General features: G+C 40.3%; 1 protein-coding gene across 2 annotated transcripts in view; it reads right to left on the bottom strand.

Annotated features, from left to right (window-relative positions):
• The window catches only part of LOC115361815 (paired box protein Pax-7-like), a 62,911-nt gene that overhangs the window by 23,023 nt on the left and 19,970 nt on the right, over window positions 1-19,918 (bottom strand). For both annotated transcript variants that reach the window (XM_030055467.1, XM_030055468.1), the window contains exons 5-7: window positions 12,507-12,706; window positions 1,513-1,678; window positions 544-743 (exon numbers count right to left, since the gene is read on the bottom strand). In XM_030055467.1, the coding sequence (XP_029911327.1) occupies window positions 544-743; window positions 1,513-1,678; window positions 12,507-12,706 (566 nt within the window). The remainder of the gene's footprint in view (window positions 1-543; window positions 744-1,512; window positions 1,679-12,506; window positions 12,707-19,918) is intronic.

Genomic DNA, 19,918 nt, shown 5'->3' with positions numbered 1-19,918 from the left:
CACATAGTTGCGCAAGGAAATAGATGAGGCTGCACACACACACACACTCACACACACACACAGACAAACACACATACACACTCACCCATACCTATGTGTGTGTCATTTGAGTATGGAAAGGTGTGGTTCTCTGCATACTTCAACTAAAATGTATCCAAATTTGGTCTGTTTATTTTTACTGTTATAATGGAGAGCAAGAGTCAAGCAAAACTGACCTATTTGGAAGCCAAATCCAAAAAAAGAATCTGTAAAGAATCATTCAAGCCCATTGTTCCCTTTAAGCTGATAGTTTGGTGGCTTACAACCAGTAATTTATTGTACTGACTAAATAATAATACCTTGTCAGTTCCTATGTGTAAGTATTTATCACACTGACTACATAATAATATCTTGTCAGTCAAAAATGTGTTGGATATCATGAGGTTTTTCAGTTTGGTGGTAAATGATATTGGATGCAGCAGCGTTATCACACCTCAGTAGATATTCTAAACCAAGCACTGTGCACACATCTACCTCTGCACGGTACAGAGGGTGTGTTGTTACCTGTGGGGAGAGTCCGTTGCTGACAGGGTTGACGTGGTTGCTGGGTGCTGCTGAGCTCATGAAGGTGTCTGAGTAGCTGGAGAAGCCGTGGCGACTGGAGGCCAGGCCGTAGGCGGAGCTGCTGTCGGCGCTGGACAGGCCGCCCTGGTGCATGGTGGATGGCGGTAAGGGCTGCGGACGGTGGACTGTCCCACCGCCGTCTGAGCGGCACAAAACACAACAGCAAACACAGCTCAGCAGCACGAACCAACAACACACTGTCCAAAAGTTTCCCTAAGTTTCCCTTCACGTCTGTTGAACTGACCATGATAGAATTTAAAATGTGAGTACAAAATGCCATAACAGGAAAAAAAACATCACAAACTATCACCAGCCCAATGAGATAATGTAAAGAAAACTGCCAATTCCTACATGCTTGGTGGACATACAAAGGAAAATTACAAGTATGTCAATTATGGTGTAGTTTTTACTGAAATCAGACCAATTTATGAAAATAAAATTATTTCAAAAATTATTTCAAAGTTATTTTTAAATAATGTTATTTCTGAAAATAATAATTCTAATTATTATTTTTATTATTTTGGAATACTGTAAAAATGATTTACTATCTTGACAAAAAACGATTTCAAAATAGTGACATTTTAGAAGATGCAATCATCTGCATTTTCATGTTAGGTAATAATAATAATATAATTTAGATCGAGGTCAAGTCGTGTTTTCAAATATATTGTTTATCTTTTTAGCAGCCACAGATGAGTGGGGCTCACTGCAGGATAATTCAAGGGGCACTGGCTAACTTGTCAGTCATCGATAAATATAAAAAGACTTGTCAAGACTTGAATAACATGAGTTCTGGTACATTTAAATTGAACTGCTGTGTTAAAGGTCTTGCATGTCTTTTTGACTCTTTGGGACACAGCTAGCTAGGCCTGGCTGTGTGAGGACGGTGTAAAGGTCGTTGCTGTGCACCTTGTGACAGAGTGGTGGTGGGGTAGCTGGATTCTGGCAGCTGGTACGTCGGTAGTGTTGGCATCCCCGTGGGAGGAAAACCGCCCGGCAACAAGTGGTTGAACGCCGCTAGCTGATTGGCTCCTGCTTGCTTTCGCCACCTGGCTCTTCGATTGCTAAACCACACCTGTCAGACGAGAGGGGACCTGAATTGTCAGTTAGGTGAAGCACCAAAAAAAATCCTTTCGTCCTGGAAGAAAAACATTTTATATGTTGAACATGGACACAAACACAAACGCTAGTTTAATGACTACTATTTTATCAAATCAGTTATCTAATTTTTTCCTTAGCACTTTCAGTAGAGTGCATTTCCCCATTTCACTCCAATGTTTTGCTAAATAAATGGATTTGTAAAATATTTTTTTTTAATTACTTACAAAATGCTGTTATATAAAAAAAAACCCTCATATTTCTATTGTTGCTGAATGTTATCTTCCCATTAACTGGAGCTGAATAAATACATAAAAATTACGGCTCATTATTATTAAGATGTAGCAACTGGTGGCCACATGTACAAGTAAATAAGTAAGTAAGTCAATAAATAAATAAAAAATATTTTTCTAAAAACTGTTAAGTACGCAGAGAGACTGGGGGAAGGAGAGAAAATGCTGATAAAACTGCCTCTTAATTTTTCCTTTTCTCAACTGTGCACTTGATGTACTTGTATAAAATATATAAATAAAATATCTATGGTTATTTCTGATGACTGTTTGGTATATGTTATGTAACTGCAGTAATTACAGAAATGAAATATTGTAAAAAAACGACCAATCCTGCAACCAACAACACCTGACCTCTGCACACCTGACCATTCAAACGGTTACAAACACAGCATTTGTATGAATTCTTGTTCCCCAACAGCAGGATAGGTCCTAGTTATTCTGTTGGTATTTCTTTCTGGTTTCTCAGATGAAATTTGGAGACATAAAAACAGGGATTTACTATCACTAACACTATGTAGACCTGATTGTGTTTCCATAGCTACATAACATTTGTGTGTATTAGAACAGCAAATGTTGTCTTATGCATGAGAGCAAATATGTGTGGGCAGTCTCTAGAGCAAACTCTAAATTATCATTCATTTTGTTCCTGTCTAATTAGACCATTAGTGCTTTAATTGTAAACAGCCACCACATCCTATTGTAAATGTGAAAAGTTTAAAAGCACTGGTTGATCTTTGGCTGGAAGAGGCAGTTAATAGTCCATTAATGGAGTGTGTGTGCAGTTTATTAAGTGTAAATGGAGTGTGTGTGTGAAGTTAATCATGCGTTGCTCTCCAAATGGGGCTGGCCCATTGAGGACAGAAAGCTGAATGCAGCCACAATAGAATGAATGGAGGCCAAAGAGGAGGGAGAGGAGGCGTCAACGTCCTGACAGCTAAACGCCTTTAAGACCAATGATCAAAGGACACACACACACTCACACACACACAACACAATACACACACTCTCAGATCTGACCATATGGCAACATGGTAACAAAGTGCAATACTTTAAGAAAGTCTGAGTTAGACGCTTTTGGTAAATTCAATCATTCAATTTCCCGTCTAACCATAATATTCACTTTGCAAAAACAAAATACTACATACCAGCAGGGTATCTGAGGCAAATTTAAGACTTGTTAGGTCCTTGTCTAGGCCACCTGGAATTTACTTTTTTTTTAAAATAAATAAATACATTTTAAAAGGGACAGAAAATAGGAAGGAAGTTGTCAGGAGTCAGGACTAGCCATTTATTGACTGAGCGTAGCTAATAAAATCTCTGAAGCTATAAATCAGTTTGAGAAAAGGGAAACCAGGCAATAAATTAAGGTGCATGGACTTCAACTCTATGACAACCCTCTTTTGTCTTGAAAAACAAGGTCACTATCAACTGAATTTAAGACATTTTCATACTTTTTAAGGCTTTGATGGTGTAAACACTATCTTTCCCAGATTTTTATTTTCATGGGGAATCATTTGTCAGGGTGAAAAAGCGTCTGAAATGGCATTTAGATCTTCATGGGACACTAAAACTCTCCATTGAAACACAGACTGATGAAATTCTTTTAGGGTCAGTGGCTTCTCAAGGCGGGGTGCCCCAACCCCCTCCTCGCCTATTCAGTCGTAGCAAAACTCTGATGTACACAGCGGCCCTGCCCTTGACAATGTGCAGTAGATTGAAACAGTGATATATTTCAACTGGGAAGAGTAGCAGCCATGGCACAAGACATACACACACAAGCACAGACAACACACACACACACATACACACACACACACACACACACACACACACCCCTTGTCCAGTAAAGTGAGCCAGATCAGGCAGATTGAGAAATGAGGAAGGGGTGTGTGTTGCCAAAGGCTAAACTGGCCTCTTTTTCAACTCAGCGGGACACTAATTTCCAAGGTCTTAATTAAACACAACTAAAAAGACAGAGCTTCATAGCAAGTACCAGCCTGTACCTCCACTGACACACATCAGCCCTCTCTGTCTATGTCTCTCTCTCACTCTCTCTCTCTCTCCCTCTCTGTTCTACCTCTCTCTGCCTCACTCGCACTTATGTCCCACATCAGACAGGAAGATAAGTGTGTTTTGATCACGTGTGTCATTTGAATGAGGCCAGCTACATGCACTATACCACTCAGATGAGTTAACACACACACACACACACACACACACACATGCACACTGCAGCGGCAGTAGCAGCAGCAGCAGTAGCGGGGAATCAACGCATTGCCTCCAGCTCTCCACCCACTTACTTTCTCCAGGAATCCTCCTTTTTCCATTTTGTGCAAATGAAAACATGCCTTTCAAGTGGAGGAGATCATTTGGACTCCTATTTTTGTAGAGGAGACTCAAATAATTAGAGCAGGTGGTGTTGCCCCAAGGTGCTATTGCAAGAGTAGGGGAAGAAGTGGAGTCTTACTTTTCAGTTCCACAACTTATCAAGCTCTCTGTGCAGCAGCAACATATTACTGTGCATGGGAGAATATATATATATATATATATATATATATATATACACACATAGATATATATAAAACTTCATGTGCATGTGCGTGGCTTTATAGATCTGGTCATGTTGTTTGAAATGATGGGTGTTCCGCCCTAACCAAAAAACAAACAAACAAACAAAAAAAATACTGAAAAAACAAGCCAAGTGTTTTATTCGCTTGCACAATTTATTTATTCATTCAGTTGTTTAATAGTGTATTGGAAAATTCATGTTTTCACATAAAGGCAGTAAGTGGAGTGAAATTGATTTATATTTCTCAAGGTTCTGGCCAGACTATTTTTTTTTTTTTTTTTTTTACTTATTGTTCTGTGTGGTGTGGGGGGAAAAAAGACAGAAATAGTTTGTAAAAAAAAAAAAAAAAAAAACCTCAACAGTTTGGTGGATATCAAAAAAGTGTCACAACCACAAAAGAATTTCATTTTTTTGTTTTGTCTCAGTCTTTTGAGTCTTTTTGTCTTACACTTACTTTTTGGCATGAAATTGGTCAAATTTAAAGATGCTGCATGTTCTTCAAATCAGTAACTTAAATAATAATTTTGATGCAAAAACACAGTTTGTGTGTCAGCCTCCAAACCCTGATATTACGTTTGTGCGTGCAGGCGAGCACAAATGCTGTTGCTACAACAGCATTTGTGTGTCTGTTAGTGTGCACCATTAAGTGTGTGTGTGCGTGTGAGTGAGTGTGTGTGCATGCGTGTGTGTGCAGTAAGCAGTGATTTTCTAAGAGGCTTGACGCTTTGCTCAGAAATCACACTGCAATGTCACCTTGAACTGGCTTCTGCTCCTGTTCCTCCTCCTGGCATCCTCCTGACACTCTCTTTCTCTCTTTTCTCATGTTTCATAAAAAAACATTCACACAAAAGGAAAAATCTGCACTGATTTAAGTACCAAAAAAAATCTCTAGGAATGGAATGTCAGAGCCTAAGTTTCATGTTCTGTTTCCAACTTATATTTCAGTTTTTGCATTTTTCCACATATACCCAAATATATATATATATATATATATATATGTGTGTGTGTGTGTGTGTGTGTGTGTGTGTGTGTTTATAGCACAGGCTGTCATATAGGTATTTATCCCAGTCCCCAACAGCTAAACATGGAATGGCAACAATGCCAACAACACATTTTAATCAAAATATAGAAACATATAAAAATATAGAAACATAGTTCTGAAAGTAAATAAGTGAATAATAAAAGTGGCTGACATGGAAATGCCACGCAGCGTTGTGTGTGTGCATGATCTTGAGTTAAGCAGCTAGCAAGTTGATGTCTCTCCTAGGATTACTGAGAGAGCTAGTGGTGTGTGCGTGTGTGCACTTGTGCAGTATCTAACAGGCGTGTGTGTGTGTGTGTGTGTGTGTGTGTGTTGAGGGGTAGCTGATGTCCAGGACGAGCAGTAAAACCTGGATAACCTGATTGAATTTCACAGCAGAGAAGTCCAACAGAACGGAGACTGAGAGGCATGAAAAGACCTGACATCAATCTCTCTCTACCTCTAACTCTCTCTCTCTCTGTCTCTGTCTCTCTCTTTTTCTCTTTTTTCTCTCTATAACCCCCCCCTCCCTGATCTACCTCTTTCTATTTGCAGCATGGGTCTACTCCAATGTCTCCACTGCCTCTTCATATGAATCTCTGAGCTCTTTTCTTAGTAAAAGCCTCCCATCATTTCTCTAGTTCTCTCACCCCCGACTCTCTCTCTCCCTCTCTCTCTCTCTCTCTCTCTCTCTCTCTCTCTCTCTCTCTCTGCAGTGAAGAGGTCACTGGCCCAGCTCTCTCCTTTTTCTCTCATTTGACATGGGCTTTTACTGCACACAGATGGACAACAGCAATCACACACACATACACATGCAGATTCAAAAGCAAGGACAGGTTCATAAATATGAAATCACACGACACATGGACACACACACACACACGTGTCTGTGTGTCATGTGTCAAACAGGGACATAACACACACACATTTCTGTAATCGCAACATGGCGTAGGATAGTTAAACTGACTTTTTACTTTTTACAAAATGCAAAAAGCGTGGAGTGGGTGTGAATGTTTGTGAAGCCAAAGGAAGGAGGCGAGTGGAATGAGATGGACGCAACTTCACTCTGGGTGACGCCAACTGAGGTGAAAAGGCATTCAGCAATCGGCAGTAAACATTTTCCCAAAGCGTTATCTGTGTGTTTGCTTGCTTTCAGGAACAACTCTTAGATGTGGTATGAATGAAGCAAACGAGGCGTTTGGTTAATTCAAAATTTTTCAACTCGAGCCAGAAATTCACCTGATGCAATAAAGTGAAAACCAGTCAGCTTCCACTAGGACTCTATCCAGGCACTGGTAAATTTCTCCTCCTGTCTCGTTCTGACAGCAGGAAGATGTCCATTGGGTAATTGTGGCCAATAACACTGACTAATGGCATCTTGCACTCAAAGTTTAGGAGGGCTCGAATCCCCACTGAAGACAATGGTGGCACTGACACCAAGCCTGGAGTTAACAGTTTAAAATGGAAGATGACAGACCAAAACACAAAATTATGAAGCAGAGTTTTAACTACTTACATTATCTTATCAAGAGAGATGTCAGCTGACGACACTAATTATAATAGGACTATGGGAAGAGTTCAAAAAGTCTTGATGAAACTTGATGATGAGCACTTTCAAAATTGCACTGATTTGCCTGAGGTGGACACTGCAATTACACGTCAAAATGAGGTGGCATATTTGTTTCTGATTGGCCCAGAGGGTGTCTGAATCATTGGCGGGGGCGACATGTTTACTGCTGCCGCTTATAGTTTGGTGAAACAGATCACATACTCTTGTAACCTGGTGAAACTGATCAGACATCAGTGCCAAGTACTAACCAGGACCCCAGAGAGGAAGTGGCTGTCTTTATCACTCCCTTTGTCTCTTTGTCTCTCTCTCTCTCTCTCTCTCTCTCTCTCTCTCTCTCTCTCTCTCTCTCTCTCTCTCTCTCTCTCTCTCTCATTGGGGTTGTTGCTGCTAATTAAAGAAGAGCTGGGAGGGAGAGAGTGGAGGGGGAGGATTAGCCTGATAACTATCAGAAGTAGAAAGAGAGACTGAAAGAAATTCATTTAAATTCTAATAATAACGCTTTCTGTTTGAACACTGGTCCTGGTACACGACGACCGCTTCCAACTCATTGATTGACACAAATCCCATTTGTTCCTTTGTGGTGCCTCAAAACCAGTGACTCCAAGGGGTTTGCTTTAAGCTGACTTTGATACATGCTGTTTTTGTACGAAGCAAGGTTCACCACAAGGATGGATGTACAGTACCTCTACCCCCGTAGACAAATCTAGGTCAGTCTGGTTTGCTCTTATGGGCAGAGGTATGAAACCCAACAAGTTCTCACATTTTTAAGTTCACTGTGAAAGGGCTGCTTTACAGACTTTTAAAGTGAAATGACTTATAAGGTGTGAGGCCTTGCAATCCTTCGAAAAAAGTATGGAGCTAATTTAATGACAGATTATTAATACTAATATCTTCATTTTGTGGAGCTTTGCTTTCTACTGGAATTTCAGGTTCTGTGGTTTGCAATAGAAAGATCAAAGGCATTAATTCCAGTTTGCATACTAGTTACAGAAGTTTTGTACTAATAACTCAGTTATGTAAATCTGCAGCAATTGTAAAATTAGTCTGTAATTTGTATGTAATTTGCCTAAACTGTATCTGAGAGTAGAAGACTGGTTAAGAGCAAATAGCCCACTGCACCGGTACACAAAGCCAAGTCTGAAATTATGTGCCAGGTTTGCCTTTTTGTTTTTTTGTCTATAAAAAGATAAAAAGTTTTGGAATAAAACTATGCATGCATATAATCATGCTTGTGTATAAATGATAAATTTGCAAAATACATTGAAGAGTATGCAAACCGTAGTCAGAGATGCAAAACTTCATTACACTCGTGCAAAACTTATGCAAAACTACATGTGACCTTAAGTGTGAGTACAAAACAGTGGCTGCAATTTCCTTTCAAAAATGAAGACACTAGAATAAATATTCTATAATTAAATTGGCTCTAAAGTCAAGTGTTTGGTTGTGGCAAAACCAGAAGCAGAAATTGTTTGTACTTCCCATCGCAGCGTGTGATATGCGGAGACATGTAGGTGTGTGTGTGTTTGTGTACAGGTGTGTGCATGTGGATACCTCCAACTTAAATGTCTGGTGCATCCTTACATGACAAGAGTGCTAAAATGTAAGGGATAAAACCCTTCAAGGCATACACTAAACGATTTGAATGGATGACACTGAGGCGAAGAACCACCAAACATAAAGTAACCTGCACCTTGAAGGGTTTTATCCCGCTTATTCCATGGCTACTCGCCTAAAGATTAAAATAAGGGGTTGTCATTCATATTCTGGGGCATGTGGAATTCAAAACTAAATCTTCTTTGTTTGTAATACCTTTTTTTCCTCGGTAACACCCAAAGGTCTGACTAATACCTGGAGCATAATCACTGCCATGCCGCAATTAAAATTAGATTTTTATCCGACAGAGATGTTACCTCAATAGATGTTACATCTTGAATTTGTGTCCTTCCCTGAACTGAATAAATACTGCATATTCATAAATAATATTTTTGCCTTTACATAGATTTAACTGGCCTTTGATCACAGTCAGCTCCACCAAAAATTTCAGTGTAGTTCAGAAAATTCTGAACTCTACTTCCTCTGAGGCTGATTTCTTGATGTTTGATGCGTAAACAAGTTGTTGGTCACTGAACTGAACACATCAAAGCAGCAAATGAGTTTGACATAATCTGCCAGTGCCACTCCTCATATGGGTGGACTAATTTAATATACCTCAGCTCGGTAATGTTGGCACAGTATTACAGCGCATGTGTTAAATCTGTTATATGTATTGCTCTGTTAATCATCACACATTAGGAATAGGAATAACAGGTTCTCTATGCTTAGTGTGAGCCACAGGCAGCTACACCAGCCTGACTGTGCCACAGGAACAATGAACCCTTTTCAACCCAGCTCTCCTCTTGCACCTGCAGGTGCTAAAATCATAAAGAAATGACTTTTTCACTCTCTTAGCTAATTATCCCTATGATAAAGTAAATGTAAAAAAAAAGTAAATCCGTTTTCATTTCTTGCATTTTTGGTATGAAAATCACATTTTACTTACAGATTTTGCACCAAAGCACAAATTTTACATTTCTCAGAGGATTGCTTCACTCACTAAACTAACCATGCAGTGGATGTTGCTACATGTCTGTCTCTCCTTGATGGAAACTGCTGCCCCATTGTTCCAGTAACGGGGGTGATGGAGGTGTTGAAGGAGGCCAGCAGTCTTTTATTATAGAATGCAAGTTAACATCCAAATCTTTTCATGTTTGCTACATTCCAACCCACCCAGTTTTGAACAGGCCCTCAAAGCGCTGTATCCTGACCCAACATCCTGTTTCAGTCAGAAAGATTACTGCAAGACAGCAACAAAATGTCTTTTTCTTATGACTTTAAGTTTTTCCAAACCCAGTGGCTGAAGAATTTAGATGTGTTTGTTTTGTTTTTCTTTTTTAGGAGTTTTTATTTTTGACTACCTGCGCTGCACTTGAGTTCCTGCCTTTCTTTACCTCACACACATTTCTTCCTTACGGATCCACTGCAGGCGCTTTTCAGAATGAGGTTCAAAACAACTTTTCAGTGTTGAAACTTGACCGCCGTGCCATGGCAATCACACTCGCTGTTACATGACACTGTAAAACACTGAGAAAGTGTTGCTGCTGTGTTATTGTTTGACATCTGAAGATCAGGAGGAATAGGAGTTTTGTGGTGTCACTTTGTTTTCCAAACTGAAGTCAAGCAGTTTGATGAGATTGCATGGTGAGCTATCTTCTATTGTTAAAATAATTTAGTTCAGAAACAGTTTTGGCAGTTTCTCATCCATCCCCCTTTGAGATGTTAAGGAGCTCTACCACGGGAAGACATACAAAAATAGTACATCAAAATATTGACATGCAGTATTTGGCAAACACTGCATGATGCTGAGAGGCATAACCTTTTGATAAAAACCCAGTTTGTTCGTTCTCAATAATACATTAATCCACAGCTAAAACTACAAACCTTTTTTTGCATATTTTCACAAGCACTTAAAGTAGCGATTGTCGCATGTATCAGAGAATTTCCTTCTTCAGTTTTCTGTGACCTTTTCAAAATTAAATTTGCTCTAACCTTCCTGGGATTTTTTTTTCCAAAGGCACAAATTAGGTTACAAGGAAAATCACCAAACAAAATTACTGCCATATTTTAAATAACTCAGAGCATCACATGACATCATTTAAGCCTTTATATGTCTATTTCATGCATGATCTTGATGATGTTTTTTTTTTTTTTTTTTTTAGCCATTTCCAGTTATTTTGAGTGCAGTTAGCTCAGCAGACGAGAAGTCACATGTTGTTGTTGTTTGACCAGACCCAATTTCAGCTGGTTATTCATGGTGACGTGAAATTACTCCACTGACTGCTATTTAGTCATCAGCACAGCTTGACTTCTGGATTCCAGATCACACTCTAGTCTAAACCAAATATACATGTGAAAATGGAATGGGGTATGTGGGAATATACAGTTTTTTGATGATTTTTTTTTTTTTTTTTTTGGATTGCTGACTAAAACAGGCATGTCCCAATGACAGGCAAGAGGGACACATGATGATTTACTTTGTCTGATCTCCACTGAATGTGGGTTGGTGTCAGGTTAAGGTAGATTATTCCATCGTCTGCGAGGGAAAGAGGTACGCGGCAGAGTGCAGACTGGTTTCCATGCCATGCTCCCTTTTTACTCCCTGCTGTCTTTTTTTACTAGGCCTTGATTGATTCATGTTGCTGTTGGGTTGAAAGCTCCCAAGAGAGAGCCAAGAAGTCTTCTCTAATATGCGGCGAATTTTACAAGGAGCGGTGGGCTTGAAAGTGGTGGGAAGAAAAGATCCCAGCCAAGATGTTGGAGAGTGAGAAATCCATCAGGAATGCAACCCCAGCTCGTTTTAGCCCCCACCCCTCCGCTGCACACCTAACAGCTGTTGTTATAACTCTACAGTATATTTCTCCGGCACTACATGGAGACAGTGGAGCTGTCAAAACCTAACTGAGAAGAAAGAGAAGCTTCTTTGGCAAGATGCGAACAGCTGGCAGACTCTCAACAGCATTTTATGTATGTGTGAATAGAAGCGGGTAAATATGTAATGGAGTGTTTAAAAAAAAAAAGCTAGTGATGAAAATGTGTGGAATGGTGAGCGTTCTAATCCCAGAGAAATACAGTAAGGTGCTCTCGGTGTATTACTGGACATATTTAGTCTTGCTTGATGTGACTGCGATGATGCCTAATTTCTGTGTATGAGCTATCCTTATTTTAGGTTTAACGTGACTGGTTCAGATTGTTTCTAATTAACGCTAGATAACCGACTTGAAATAACAAAGGGAAAGTTGGTAATTGCTCTGCTTGCTCTCACAGAAGAGGTTGAGCAAGCAAACAGAGGATGTAGGAGGTTGTTTGTTTTTTAAAGGCTGTTGTTACACTGAAGCAACAGGCACTGTGGTTAATGTTAATGTTAAGACATGTTCCACTTGGAGCCCCGGCCAGCACCCACAATGCCAGGCACATAGTTTGGAGATTTGTTTCTACCGAACCACTGAAAATAATTTGAAAAAGCGCTCTGTGTGATCACGGCTAAATGTTGATGGAGGTTTTAAACAACTTGCCAAACAAGATCAGGGTGGCCAACCCACTGAACTTATTTAGATTTGCTGTTACTTGAACTTGGGTCTGAATGCATGGTTGTACTGCAGGTTTAATGAACCAGGCGCATTAGTCCTTTCGTATTTTCTAGGCAAACATCGCAAACATGTTGATGCTGAATAAATATGGATACAATGTACAATGCACAGTGGCCTGTACGTATCAGTTAGTGGGTGTTATTTTGGCTTCCCAGTTAAGCGTGTCTACCTGGACGCGGGCCTCGGTGAGTTTGGTCCTTTGGGCCAGCTCCTCCCTGGTGTAGATGTCGGGGTAGTGGGTTCTTTCAAATGCCTTCTCCAGCTCTTCCAGCTGCTCGGCTGTGAAAGTGGTTCGACTTCTCCGCTGCTTCCTCTTCAAGGGAAGGTCCGGCTCCGACTCCACATCTGAGGCATCGTCCATCCGACCGCCTGGACAAACACATGGAGAAACAAGACAGTCAGTTTCCAAACTCTTCAAGAGAGGATTTGCTCATTTTGTGTCACTGGACCACAGTCTCCACATAGATTGCTAGCAAAGGTGTTACAGGCAAAGAGGAACTGGAAGTGACATAAAACCTTTTAAGTTTTACCATCTGGAAAAATACATTTTGGGAGCCTGAAATCTCAGCATGTGGCCAAGTAACTGCCAAGTCTTTGGTACTCATTAACAAAACTAAAATCGCTCCAAAATGTTCCTTGCATGAGTGACTGAGCTTTATCTCCAGGAGAGTGTACACTAGCCCATGTAATTAAAGAAATTTCAGTGCCATTTAGCCAGTTGCCTCTATTCCATTTATTTCCTCCACCTAACAAATCCAAGGGGTCGTCACTGTCTCTGCCAGCCCATTGGCCGTCGAAACTGAAGCTACAGCATTACAGAAGGGCAAGCTGCTCTCTAGCACTCACTGACAGAAGTAGAAAGTAACAGCAGCACTGTGAACGAACCTGAGTCAAAAACAAAACAAAAAAGCAGTGATTTTATTTGTCAATAGCTCACCACTGCCACTACCTCCAGAGGAGAAACCATCCCCAAAAATTACATAGAAAAAACAGTAAAGATGTTTGTGTTGAGCTCGTCAGTCTGCAGAAAGAATTACTTAGGAATATGAAATATACAAAAAGAACATAAACTCATTAATTTATGCATGTCTGTAATTTTTAAAGCACTGTCTGCTTTGTTATACTTGAATATCACATTAACTACACTGGACTAGAAGTGATTTGTCCAGGCTAGCGGAACTGTAACTTTTCTAGACGAGTTGGCAAGTGGCTGCAATCCTTAAAATTCCACCTATTGTTGTGCTACAGGGCAGTAAAAACCTTATTTATTGCATCTTTAAGCCCACTCACTCAAATCCTATTATCTTACACACCTTGTCAAGATCTATGTTTGAAATTTGTCTATAACTTTAGCAGCAGAATAGCCACAGAAATGATTCACTAATGGTAAAAACCAATGAAACACAGATGAGTAGGAGTTATCCCAACAAAAAGATAAAGTGGAATAGTGAAGATCCTGTGAAATTAAAAGCAAACAAATAAAAATGGCACTCCAGTAAAACCAAAACATCACAACAGTCACTGATTTATGCAACTACATCTCAACGTAAGCTATGCCATTTCATACCAAATGAAAATGTGGCAAATGATATTTGAATAATTTCTCAAAATTTTATAAAAAAAAAATGTCTCCATGAATTGTATCATTTAACAAAACTAGTGTAATACGCTACCAGATGAAAACATCAAATTATTGTGGATTATTGTGAGAATGTGACTTATTTCATTCTTCATATTCTCTTCTGTTTTAAACAATATGAATTAAAATATTATGATCAGGCTTTACAAAACCCCTCATGTAGTCTATCCAATTAATTCACATTCTACAATTTATTTACATATGTCATTGTCTTTTAAACATTTTAATACATTTGAAAAAGTCATTCCATTATCTGATAGAGCTTACATTATCATTTGGTAAAAAAAAAAAAATAAATAAATAAATAAAAATAAAGCTTCTAGCAACATGCATGTTCACAATTACTGACAAAAACTGGCGAATACTGAGAGGAGGCAGAAGAAGATGGGAGGACTGCTGCTTCAAATAACATGGCCTCCTGTGACGTTTCTGAGGGCTATATTATTTCACTGTGTGGTTATTTATATGACAGAGCCTTTTTTCTTGATAAATACAATCCAGCATCAATACCCACATATCCCAGAATCCCCTGGGGCATGGAGCTGAGAGTTGGAGGGGAATGGGGGGTGCTAATCTCTCCAGACCACCTTGGCGATCTGTGTACCACCATTCTTTCACTATAGGCCCCAGGGCAACCCAGACAAAAAACTGGCAGGGTGTAAATATTCCCAATATATTTATTGTGCAGCTGATTTCATTGAATCCCCCACGCACAATGTATCCACACTGTTTTTTTTTAAGTAGCTATGGAAGATTATCTGATGCACGCAGCTATCCATTTCAAATATAGCTCCTTGCTATTTGCCAGGATTTGGGAGTCGGTTAAGGGAAATGTAGATTTATGATGGTTTTGTCTCTGAAGAAATGAGTAAAAGGGCCAGTTGTGTGATATATGTCTATTGTAAACATGTGTTTGTCATGTGTTTTAAAGTTTGGTCAGTCAGGAGATTATAGCACCACAGTCCACACTGGCATGGAGTATTTCAGCATTCAATGGTATCACTTAACCAGCCATGCTAAGACAACATTAAACATGACAAACAACACCTTGTGTCCACATTATAACCTCTTCTGGTCAACACTAGACACCAGAGGACCAGGGACATTACTTAATACACCTTTTAAATTACAATTTCAAATTTGAAGATTCATACCAATTACCATTGTCATGATAACATCAAATTAATCTGAGAGCATCATTCTGTAAGTAAAAATGAATTTATTCATATTTATTTGCATCTCCCTTTGCCACTTCCTAGCTGACACTGAAACAATGTGAAGCGTGACCTTGAGTGAGACAACTGATTAACAATGTCTGGTTATTTTATTGTCTAATTTTTTAGCAGAACTAAAAAAATTTAATGCAACAGCTATGGGCTCACCTACTGAGGAGGAGAAGGACCCTATACCTTTGTCCAATGTATCTTCACGGGATTCATCTGAGGTACAATGGAAAAGTTGACTTTACCCATAAGGCCAGAGTTGTACCGCAGTTGAACCGGTGCCCTTAAAAACCTCCAAATTCCTTCTTCGCTTCATTAAACTCAACATGATTGTATGAAAACAGAAAAAACAGCATCTATAAATACAGCCATAAAACTATACCTATTAAACAATTATCAAAAGAAAAGTCTCAACATTGAACTTCTTATATGCTTTTATGAATTACATGATCATTTTTTCTCCATGACTACTTGCATATAATGAACACCCAAACATTATTGGGCACGATGGACTTTTGGACTGGACTGTAATGGACTGTACTCTTTGTCAAATATGAGCATCAGTGCAGTCTGTAATACATTTTTATATGCTTGGCTCTCCAAGCACAAGGAACTGCTGGCTATCCGATGTCAACATCTGTCTCCTGATATCAATAAAGTTGGTGTTTCCTGTTGTTGGATTCTCACTCCTAACAAATTGGGCAACAGTTCACTTTCAAGAAGACGGCGTCCACTTTATCAGGCATCTTGATGCAAGTGAAATAGCCCCAAAGATGCTTGGTGTTAATGCACTCTTATTCTTCAGGGAAGACAGTGTGACTCATTTTCTCTCTCCACCCACATGTTCCCAGCTGGTCTGGGAATTTGAACCAGCGACCTTCCAGTCACAAGCCTGCTGCTCTAACCTCTTGGCTGTCGCCGTCTATGTCTGCAGGTGTCAGAGAAGCTGGTCTGAGGCCGCTCTTATCCACATTTCACCCTTCTAATTTCATCTGGCCTGAAGTTTAGTGGTGCCCTTATTTATTTCCCGATGGTTTGAGGGCAGAGTGGGAGCTGATCCCTCTCCACATCTAATCCAGTGCCCAGCCATGGCTTTTCTTCTCTGCTTTAAGTCATTGCATGGTAGGGTTCGCTGCAGTGCCTGCCTCTAGCCTGCACCTCATAGATATGCATGGAGGGATGGAGGACTCAAGAGGACGTGGGGGGTAGAGAGCAGGAGATTGGAGGAAATAGCATCCCTGAGGAGAGGAGAGGAGAGGAGAGGGAGGAGAGGAGAGGAGAGGAGAGGAGAGGAGAGGAGAGGAGAGGAGAGATGAAACGAGACAAGACGAGATGGAGAGATGTCCCTTGTGTTCCTCTGCCATAGAGGCATACTAGGGGATATAGTCCCTCCTTCTGCCATGGGGTCTCCTCCCAGACTACTATGTCTATTATACATCCAAAGAAAGGCCAGATTCATCTTTACTAGATGCCTGAATATGTCAACTGGCTTCTCTCAATGTGGAAAGGCAGCAGCTCAACCAAGGTCCTGCTGTATCCCTGAACTCCTCACCTCTACCATCCTGTGGAAAAACATCATTTCTGCAACTTTGATCTACAGTCTCAGTTTTCCAGGACATACCCAGAGCTTATGACCCTAGATGAGGGCTGGACCAAGGATTGAGAGCTACATTGAGAGCTTTTTTTTTTTTTTTTTTTTTGGTTAGCTCTCTTGAGAACCACAGTCCTCTCTCCAGGAGAGAACCACTGTCTCAGATTTGGAGGAGCTGACGTTCATCCCAAACTGCTCCAGTGCACACCAAAAATCACAGTCCTGTGAAGTCAGTATGTCAACACCACATACAGAGATGCCATCCTAAGGTCAGTCCCCTGTAGACGTTGGGTATTGAATTAAATTATTTACAATATGGGAGGGTAAAAAAACTGGTGTGCTGTTCTCCTGAACATGACATAATCCACATCGCTCCTCCTGAATCTGACGTTTGACCATCAACCAATAATTTCCTTGACATAATCTTTTCCAGGGAGTCGGAGCAGTGTCCACATTTATATTTCACCCTCCAGTTCCCCTCAGAAGACTCACAGCCTCATGGTGGTGGAGGCTTTGGTGAGCATCAGTGACTGACAATGTTGTCAGACACAGTGTTGACGTGACCCTGGCAGGAATATCCAAAGCAAACCGGTCTCAGGGGCCACAGAAATAGTAATTCCTGAAGATCCCTATGAGTATGTCAAAAAAAGAAAAACTTAAAGAACCATGCCTCACCTTGAAACAGCGATACTGAAGAAACTGGTAGATCCCCATAAACTAGCTGGGCATAGTCCAAAAAAGCCAAGGATTGAGTGACGGCAGGCATTTAGTATTGTGGCTCAGCATCTACTTAATGTCCAAATGTGTGATGGGAAGAGGAAGATCAGGAGAAGCATGGAGCAAATTAGCAAAGGTCACAGTAAAACATACTGAATCTCTGATATTGCTTAGCATTGCCAGCAGCCTTCTCTCCTCTAATGCTGGTGTCTCTGTTCAGGTCACTTCTCTGGGACAAGGAGGCCACTTCACAGACAGATCAAGTGGCAGAAGCGAAGGACTGAGGTGTACAAGAGCTACCTGAAAATGGCCACAAATAGACTCAACCAAAATGACTGTAGCCGCTGATAGTGCTTGAATTTGGTCTATAAATAACATTATAACTAAATGATTGGGAGTAGCTGTAGCCTAAAGTGTGCACAGTTGACTTTTAACTGTTTAAATAAAGGTTAAAAACATCTACTGATTAAAATAAATATATATATTTGAGCTCATCTCGGCTGACTGCATCTTGTCAGTCTGCATTGAGCCTGAATGCTTCTTCTTCTCTACAATTAATGCCACACCTCTTTTTTTGATAACTGTGACAAGGTGACAAGGCAGATGTAGACATAACCTGTTTTGATAAAGAGGATTACTGTCACACCCTAAAAAGAATGACGAAGATGGTGAAATTGATATGTGAGAGAAAAAGATAGTGTGAAATAATCAAAACTGCGGCCATAACTGCCATTCTTCCTTTATTAAATTACTCTTGTAGAAGCTTGTAGACACATGTATGCTCACAGGTGATATATATGCATGTGTATGTAAGAGATGAAGTCTGTCCACTCAGTACTATGCAAGCATGTATAACTGCATGCCTGTGTGCGTGGGTGACAGCTGTAATGTAGACAGCAGCATTGTGGGAATGGTTGGTCTACACTAGAAATGTCAGCACTGCTGTTTGGCTCCATCAGAGCCCCTGAGGGGACAGCAGGAAAGCCAAGTTGCTGGGTGTGGCAAGAAACTCTTCACTTCTCTGCAAGAAACACTTTAAAGCTGGTATGCCTAAAGTGCTAATAATGGCCATTTATGTCGGAAGTGACAGTTCTGACATAATGATACACTTCAAAGCCACTTATTACAGCAATTAACGCTTAAGAAGTAATGCGGTGGTAACTAAAAAGAGGGAAAACTGTAACCTCCGGTCAATGATCATGATAGAAATAAAAACTTATTATATTTTCAGAAAACATGAATGTTTTCTGTGTTTAAACACCTAATACAACTTAGTTCAGTTTCATGGTGCTTACATACCATGATTAAATTCTGAAGTCTAGTCTGCAAATTAAAGTCAGTAAAATGGCTTTGGGAGGTTTACTTTCTACCACATGTCTGTACATAGAGACAACAGCAAACAATTTTGGTCTTGAATGGACCAAAGGTCTGTATGTCTAAATCTGATATAAACATTTGAAAAGTCTTACAGGTTCACATACGGCTATATTCCAAATTTACTCAGATGCTGATGCAATGACTTCTGGGTATTGACTGGAGAATGTGTGAGTGGAGGTGGATATTTTTTCACAGTCCTCCCGCTGGTTATTTGGTTGTTTGTGTGTGTGTGTGTGTGTGTGTGTGTGTGCGACTGTATTCACGATGTGTAAAAGTTGGTAACATGCCGGTGAAATAACAAAACACCGAAAAAAGAAAAGGCCCATCAAACTGGCTTAGAAAACTACAGGGTCGGCTCTGTAGTTTAATTAAACAAGGAATTATGGGATTAGTCAGAGGCTCCCATTACAGGCCACTGGAAGAGTCTCACGGAGGATATCTTTTTGTATTCCCCCCAACCGCCCCCCTCGAAAGCTCCCGCTAGAGAATTCTCAACGGATTACATGTGGCCGCAGGACATGGTGCTGCATTAATTAAATCAATTCCTCCACCATTTTAGTCATCGCTAAGATTTGTTTTCCTAAAACGAAGGTAAAAAAAAAAAAATATATATATATATATATATATACATAAATATATATATACACATATATACACACACAGCCTTTAAAGAATGTGTTCATATACATATCTTGTTTGTTGTTGGTGGGTTGTTGGAGGGATGGGGTGGGGGGATTGCTGCAAAGCGATTTGGCGCTAACACGGCGTGACAACACTTGAGGCCGGTGCAGTGGGCTGGGATCACTTTCCAAAAGGCACCTCAGAGTCCTCGGGGTGCTGCAGCGACGGCATGGACCTTATTTGTTTTCCCTCCACATGCTGGTGGATTTAGGGGAGAACAGGGGCAGAGGTGGGGGAGGGATGGTAGCAAAATTACGCTTCCTTGCCTCACATTACTTTCTGTCTCTGACTCTTCCTCTCTCGCTCTCTCCCTCTGTCAGCCCACATTGCATAGATTTGGCCTTGTGTCTGAG

The sequence above is a fragment of the Myripristis murdjan genome, chromosome 7 (assembly GCF_902150065.1).
Source record: "Myripristis murdjan chromosome 7, fMyrMur1.1, whole genome shotgun sequence".
Lineage (NCBI taxonomy): Eukaryota > Metazoa > Chordata > Actinopteri > Holocentriformes > Holocentridae > Myripristis > Myripristis murdjan.
The sequence above is the reverse complement of the archived record's forward strand: the minus strand, read 5'-3'. Positions and strand labels throughout refer to the sequence as shown.